This window comes from Stegodyphus dumicola, chromosome 3 (genome assembly GCF_044657685.1).
Source record: "Stegodyphus dumicola isolate Sdum_Otavi_A_Nest chromosome 3, ASM4465768v1".
Taxonomy (NCBI): domain Eukaryota; kingdom Metazoa; phylum Arthropoda; class Arachnida; order Araneae; family Eresidae; genus Stegodyphus; species Stegodyphus dumicola.
Window position 1 is genome coordinate 123,995,148 of NC_140770.1, and position 7,624 is coordinate 124,002,771.

At 33.9% G+C, this 7,624-nt stretch overlaps 1 protein-coding gene across 2 annotated transcripts; it reads left to right on the forward strand.

Moving 5' to 3' along the window:
* The first annotated feature begins 2,908 nt into the window (after positions 1-2,908).
* LOC146998079 (THAP domain-containing protein 1-like) lies at positions 2,909-6,782 on the forward strand. 2 transcript variants are annotated; one of them, XM_085812361.1, is made up of 3 exons: positions 2,909-3,438; positions 4,949-5,216; positions 6,001-6,782. In XM_085812361.1, the coding sequence occupies exons 1-3, from the start codon at positions 3,368-3,370 to the stop codon at positions 6,019-6,021; spliced, it is 360 nt and encodes a 119-aa protein (XP_085668487.1). In that variant the 5' UTR covers positions 2,909-3,367; the 3' UTR covers positions 6,022-6,782. The 2 variants fall into 2 exon arrangements, with proteins under 2 accessions (XP_085668487.1, XP_085668486.1); XM_085812360.1 differs by lacking the exon at positions 6,001-6,782 and having other exon boundaries at positions 4,949-5,298.
* The last annotated feature ends 842 nt before the right edge of the window (positions 6,783-7,624 follow it).

Below are 7,624 nucleotides of genomic sequence, written 5' to 3' on the forward strand. Positions count from 1 at the left end.
CACGAAATTTATTTCGAAACGAAAAACACGAAATGTTCGTAAAATAGCTAAGTGTCTACGTTTCATGACGATGTGAAAATGGAGTGTGTAGAGTAAAATCTCGTTTTCCTATAGCCCATTATTTCTCAAAATGACGCAATTTCGTCACAAAACATAAAATTAAAAAAAAATTCGAATTCGAATTTCGAAAAAATCGTTTCGAGGTGCACTGGCTCTTGTCTAGATGCACCTATGTACCAAATTTCGTAGCCGTGGGTCTATTAGCTTACGCGCAGCGCAAACGAAAGACACACACACACACACAGACAGACTCTTTGTTTTATTATATGTAGATATTAGTTGTTTGTTCGTAATGTTTGGCCAATCCTGTTAAATTAGTCATTGTTTATGTTCGACGAAGATGACGTCAACTAGAAGCGCATTTTTTTGGTAATGTTTCTCGAACTCCAGTACAACTTAAGGAGACAATTTTACTCACGTATGCAAATGTAATGTAGCATTTACTTTGGATTAGAAATGAATTATTGTGGAAAGGGAACAAGAAAGACTTGTCATTCAAAGACATTACCAAAATTGTTTTCTGTGACATTTTAAGATTTTAGAAGAAAAGCTCCAAAGCTTCGTTAAGTTACCTCAGATAAGTTCCTCCGGGAATTGTATAATTGTATTTACAGATATTCCAGCTAAAGTTATTGACAAAAGTAAGCTGTGGAGAGAACGTCATAAGCTTCAGTCAACCGCTACACCAATAATACACTCTTTGTATAGCATCTACTTTGATGGGAGGAAGGACAAAACTATAGTGTATGAGAAGAAGGGAAATTCCTTTTACAGGACTTAAGAGCCGAGGAAGACCATATTGTTATCTTGTCAGAAATTGGTTCTGTTTATATAGGCCACGTAACTTAGGATTCTCAGTCCAGTGCACATATTACACAAAGCATCACCAACACTATTTATACAGAAAAGGCAAGGCTTGAACTTTCCAAACTTGTTGCTTTGGGTGTAATGGAACGAGCGTCAACACTGGGAAGAAAACTGCGTAATTAGACGTCTTGAAATATTTGTTGGTCATAAACTGCATTGGTTTGTATGCTTGTTGCACACCATGCAACTCCCTCTTCGTCATATTTTCCAGAAGATTGATGAAAATACGTCTAGGTCAAAAGAGTTTTCTAGAATAATAAGAAAATCACTGAAACATATGAAACCCTTCCCGTGACAGGTTATGTCCCTATTCCAGTGATCTATCCGAAACGACAAAAAAGACCTCACTAATGACCAAAAATAGCCCCTTGATATTTCTAAGGCCGTATTTTTGAGAAATTGCCCTTCAAACCTAGCAAACAGAAGTTCTGAGAAAGTGGCTCACTACAGCCAACAGAATTCTCCGCCTTTATGTATCAACCGCCGAACCAACAGACGGTTTGAAGCTACTAGCCGAATATGTTATAAAAGTTTATCTGCCTTTCTGGTTTGAAATAAAAAAAAATCCCGAGAGCAACACGTGGAGCACGCCATGTCCACGGGAATGATCAAGAAAAATTCATTCTTCCCAGAAACTTTTAAAGCAATCGTTCACAAAGTTATTCAGAAGAACTGTTATTATTTTGCTCACTCTGAAAACATCTTGTTGGCGATGCTGGAAGATGAAAGAGCACATATTAGTGAACTTGGCCTAAGAAGACTACTGAAAGCAAGAAAAACTGCGTTTTGAGATGATTCTCTGGGACAATCCCTTGGAATCACCGGCTACCTTAAACCTCAGCGACGAAGACATAGTTACTTTGGATAGTCGGCTCTCAGTTTGAATTAGAAAGCTCCTTTGCCATTCTCAAGTAGTAGAAAGGAATGTAAGATTGTTAACAGAAGCGTCATTGGCAACACGTGGTGCAGAAGCCAGGGTGTATCCATATGCAGTCGAATCCAGTCCTGGAACGAACTTACGAAGTTCGACACAAAATGAGTTTCTTCAGTTCTCTTCTGGAACCTGAAGGTGACGAAAGATTAAGCTGAAACCTTTTTAATGGCACTTTTTTTACCACTTTTTTTACAACCATATGTTGGGTCAGGAAACAAAATTGTTGTAAAAAATCATTAAAAAATATTTTTAAAAATAGTTTGATGTTTTCCTTAATGCTAAAACTGATTTTTTATTTACCTTATAAGGTATTTCTCCCGCCTTCTTAATATGCCTCCAAGGTGTAGTTGTCAGCACACTCGGCGCGTATTCGTGAGGGCCGTGGTTCGAGTCCCGGGGAGGGCATTGCTCATTTTTCATCTCTCCTGCTTCGAAATAACTTAATGGCGCCCGAACTAAAAAAAGGTCGTAACCATTAGGATTTGGCGATTGAGTTCCTTAATTCCCAGTCGCTCTTTAAAAGCGGAGTATATAAGGTATTTCTCACGTCTTCTTGGCATGCCTTCGTGGTGTAGTGGTTAGCACACTTCGTGCGTATTCAAGAGGTCCGTGGTTCGAGTCCCTGCCAGGGCATTGCTAATTTAATCTCTCCTGCTTCGAAGTAACCTAATGTCTTTACAACCTCATGTGGAACTTGAAGATGACGAGCGTTTGAGATGCAGTTCTTTTACTGTGTTTTTTTCATGGAACAGAACCATTTGTTGGATCAGGAAATAATAACATTTGAAAAAAATTTTTTTTTGCTCTTTTCAGTTCACCCATTGGTTTATAAAAATTAAGCAAAAATTACAAAAATTTAGATAAATCTTTCAAAATAGCCGATCGGTGTAAAATTCGAATATGTTGTCAAATAAAAGTTGCCTAATAAACCATCAGGATGCAAATTAGAGGCGTTGCAATCGCCATACGTCATCTGCGAGGAGCTTTAAATTGCATGTTTGAGATAAAGGCCTACAGATTTCGCTGTGACGAGAAATCTGGGACAGCCAATTCTTACCAACGACCTCCAGGCATCATTTGTCCGAAGAACTGCGATGAAGAGCAATTGGGAGACCAGAGGCAGCACAAAGTCAGACAAAGTTTGGCTAAATATGAGTCCTTCTGTAGCAACAATTTTTAACCACACATTCGGTATTCGGGAGGTTCAGTCAAAGATGGCCAACCTCCACGACTAGCGTCTATGATCGATATTTGTTGTTATGCTCACGAAGGAATAGAGCCGCAACTTCGCATCAACTCAGATCCTCCTTTGCTTTCGCCACCAGAAGGTAGATGTCAACCAACGAGATAATATACTGGTAGAGAGCTTATTGCAACCTTCAACCGGTTCCAACATTAGTGTCACGTGACTGCTGCGCGAATTCCGAAAGTCCGGAAATACTTTACATTGCTTTCTGTGGGACGAAAGACTGCTGCTCTGCTTGGTCACATAAAATTTAAGTAAAAATGGTTATTCGCTGCAGCGCCTATGGATGTAAAGAAAGTTTCGTGAAAGGAGGACCTGTAACCTTTCATAGGTAAGTTAAAACTGCATGATTTATTATTTTATTTTCAGTATTTCTGTCGTTTTACTATCTCTGTTGAATTGGTTGGAAATTTTCAGCCATATTGTACAAGAAAATTGCCGCTGTATATGACATTTTCAGCATGTATTATTAGCATCAAAATGTATTAAATACTGTGACACTATTTACTGGATTCATCCTTTACAAATAATTGAATTTTATATGTTTTTTCCGTGTATTCCGTTGAAATAGAAAGCTGCGCCAATTGGCGTTAACTTTTTTTCGCCAAGTCGTGCGGGTTTTGATTTCATAAACAATTACTGCTTGCGATAAAAAAAGAAAAATGCTGTTATTAGCATTAAATTATTGAGAAAAGATTGTGCGATATGTTTACTTTGTTAAAAAAAAAAGCTGAAGATATTGATTCATGCAACATTGAACATAAACAGTTAAACAGCATTATTTTAAAAATCAGATTACTTTTATAGAGCTCAATGCTGTATCATTATTTTCTATAAAATCAATTAAAATAAAAATAATCTGGATTATAATTCTGTCTCATCTACGATGCTGTTAGAAATTTAATGTAATTGAAAAAATGTGATGTAAAAAACTTAACCATATTTTAAATAGTATTTAAAAAAAAAAAAGGAGAGTGAGAGAATTTTTAACTGTAATATCGTTTTGATCCTAATAATAAATACTGAGTTGAATTTTGTTACCGTTTGATACATATTCAATATAAAATATTTGTTATAGTTAATAAGATGTATTCATCCCCCCATGACATACACATGAGTGTGGAAATCAGTAATTAAGATTATATTATTTTGTTCCAGTAATATAATCTCAAGAAAAGAGAGTGCATTATTATGTTTCAGTAATATAATCTCAAGAAAAGAGAGGTGGTGCTCATTTTAGAAGTTGAACCTGCATGCAGTGAAATATAATTTTGTTAATAGATTTTTATTAAGAAAGAATTGTTGATGACAAAATCAAACTAACTTTTTTCAACATTGCCTTGAGCACAAATTTTTCCCATCATTAACAATCTAATTTGAAAGTGACTCATTTTCTTTTAAATTTCACTTGACCCTCTTTTCTCTAGAAGGCACCTTTTGACCTGTAATTTGATGTATTACAAATTGTGTTTTTGAATGTACGTACTATTGTAAAATAATTTTAAGAGAACTTTAAGGTGGTCCAAAAGGACCCTTTGATTTCCATTCCAATACAGAATCACGAAATAAGAATTCTCATGTAATAAAAGGCTAAAGAGAAAAATGCCATCCCCATATACAGACAATTATATTATTGTTTTGACTCTAATTGTAGGTATATTTACATTTCTTTCCAATGAAAAATTACTACACTTTTAAAATTTCATGATATTTTTCAGCATGTACTTAAAGAATTCTTAAATGATTCTGAAAAATTACCATTCTTCTGCAGTATACCTGTATGACCTGGAATACATATATGTGTGAAGTTTTTTTTTTTTTTTTTTTTTTTTCATTTATAGTTTCCCTAAAGATCCAGAAAGGCAAAAACAATGGGAAGTACAACTGCGGCGGGAAAACTTTAGAGTAACCAAGTATTCAAAGTTATGTTCGAAACATTTTACATCAGACTGCTTCGATAGAACAAAGTTTGGAGGCACCTGGTTAAAGGCCACAGCAATTCCAACGTTATTTAATTTCCCTTCTCACTTAAAAAAAATGTTTACAAGCGAAAGTCGTCAAAAAAGCCACTTCAGCCCAATCCAGAAGAGTCTATGCACTATTCAGAAAGTAAGTGATGCTCTATTTTCAATTTCAGTATCATGTACTTAACATACTTATTTATGTATGTGAGAGAGAGTCCAGGAAGAAATTGTACTTTGATTAAGTCTAACATAACATGCTGTGATGTAGTAATTTTTTTCTTTGAATTCTATTAATTGTATTGGTTTCAATATGTTAAATAGCATTTTTAGAGAGAAAAATAGTTTTGTAAGTAGGTGAATTTTGTTGCATTCTAGACTTATATTCAGTTTAGAATTTCCAGAATGCTTGTAATTTACTTTTAGACTACTTTTTTATTTATGTTTATGTTTCAGTTTTATTTGTAAATTAAATTTAATGAACTTAGCTTGAAAATTTTATGCAATTGCTAATTAAAGCAACTAAAACACTTAACTATTACATGATAAAGTAATCTGAGATTATGGGAACTTTTAAAACTAATTTAGTTTATATCTACAACATCTTGCCTGAACTCTAATATTTTGCAAGGTATTGAAAGCTTGTGAAGAAAAACCCATTATTTATTTTTTACTAATTTAAGATGACAAATTACCCTCAAAACCTCCTTGCTTGCTATAAATATTCATGTTTCATAACTTTTAATTCTGTTTCCTTTCAGAAAGACATTACACAAATAAAATAATCCTTTTCCTCCACACCAAATCAAATTATTAGCCATAAAATTACTGAAATGCGTTATTAAGCTCCATATGAGTATGATTTATAAATAATAATAATTATTATTAATATAACACTTATATTTAATATTTCGTCTTGAAATCTGTTGTAGGTTCAGCAAGTACATCTGTAACTACTGAAAGAAGGAAACGGCTGCATTACTTGGGAGATTTTAATGATGAGGATGTTACATTTCCAAGTAAAGCAAAAAAAGTTCTTGAAATAGCTCAGCAGCAAAATATCAGCATGAAAAGAAAAATTAAATTGTTAGATAAACAGAACAAAAGACTGAAGAAGCGTGTGGCCTCTTTAGACGAGCTGCTGACTGAGTTAAAAACTCAGAATTTAATATCTGATTCAGCGTCAACAATTTTAGGGGTAAGCTTAACAAATTTTTACAATATCCAGTTTTGTATCTCTCTTACAATTATTTTATCCATCATTTCCCAGAGAAATTGTGCTTTTAACTATAGTTTTGGTTTTTAACTATAACTTAATTTAGGGGTAATTCATAAATGATGTTGCACATTTTCATAAAATTTTTTATCCTCCTTCCCTTGCCAAATGTCAGGCTATTACATAAACATATACTTTCACTTCTGATTTAAAGCTGGGAAATGCTGATCTAAATCATTTAGTAAGAATCAGTAGAATTTTTATTAATCCCAGGAAAGTTGTTTTAGCCCCAATAGAAAGAAATACCCTCAATTTTTGTAATTTCAAAATTTAATCAGCTGATTTTAAATGCTGTTTTTTAACCAAAATGTGTGTGATGTCACACTTTTTATTACTCTTCTTCCCCCTTGTGACAATTGCACAAAACCCCTCCTCCATCAGAGCGTGACATCATTTTTGGATGGCCCCTTATCATGCACCCTAAGATATAATGAATACTTGCTGAGAATTTTCAAAATGTAATAATCAGAAATATATGTCTAATCAAGTAATTCTTTGATTAAGGAAATGACATGCAGGATGCAATGTCACAGGTTGTATTTCCATTAGTGTCATGAAAATATTGCATCTGTAGGTTTTTTTTAATATTTTTGAGGTGACCATTACATAAAAATGTTATAAGTTATTGCTAAAACTCATCTATGTTTTATTATATTATATTTAAATTATTTATGTTTAATATTATATTAAAATCTTAATTTTTTTGCTCCCTTCCTCTAGTTGTGTGGAGCTGCAGGGGACTTCATAGAAAGACTTGAATGTAGTAATTCAAGAGCTGAATATTCAGAAGACCTCCGAACATTTGCCATGACTTTAAATTTTTATTCGGCAAAAGCATATAATTATGTCAGACAAATGTTCAACGACAGTCTTCCCCATCCTTCTACTTTAAGAAGGTGGTATTAAGAAGGTAGTTAGTGGTTCTCCTGGATTTACGAAGGAAGCCCTACAATCATTGAAACTTAAAGCAGAAGAAGCTTTAAAGATAAACAAAACCCTTTATGGAGCTCTTATTGTCGATGAAATGGCAATACGACAACATATTGAATGGGATAGAACTCGTTTTACTGGATATGTTGACTTAGGTACTGACATAGATCATGATGAGCTGCCTCATGCAAAAGAAGCTTTAGTTTTCATGGTGAATGCCATTAATGGAAGCTGGAAGGTTCCAGTTTCGTATTTTTTGATAAATTGGTTAAATGCTCTAGAAAGAGCCAATCTTATTAATGAGGCCCTTCATTATCTTCAAGAGACTGGCATTAGAATTATAAGTTTGA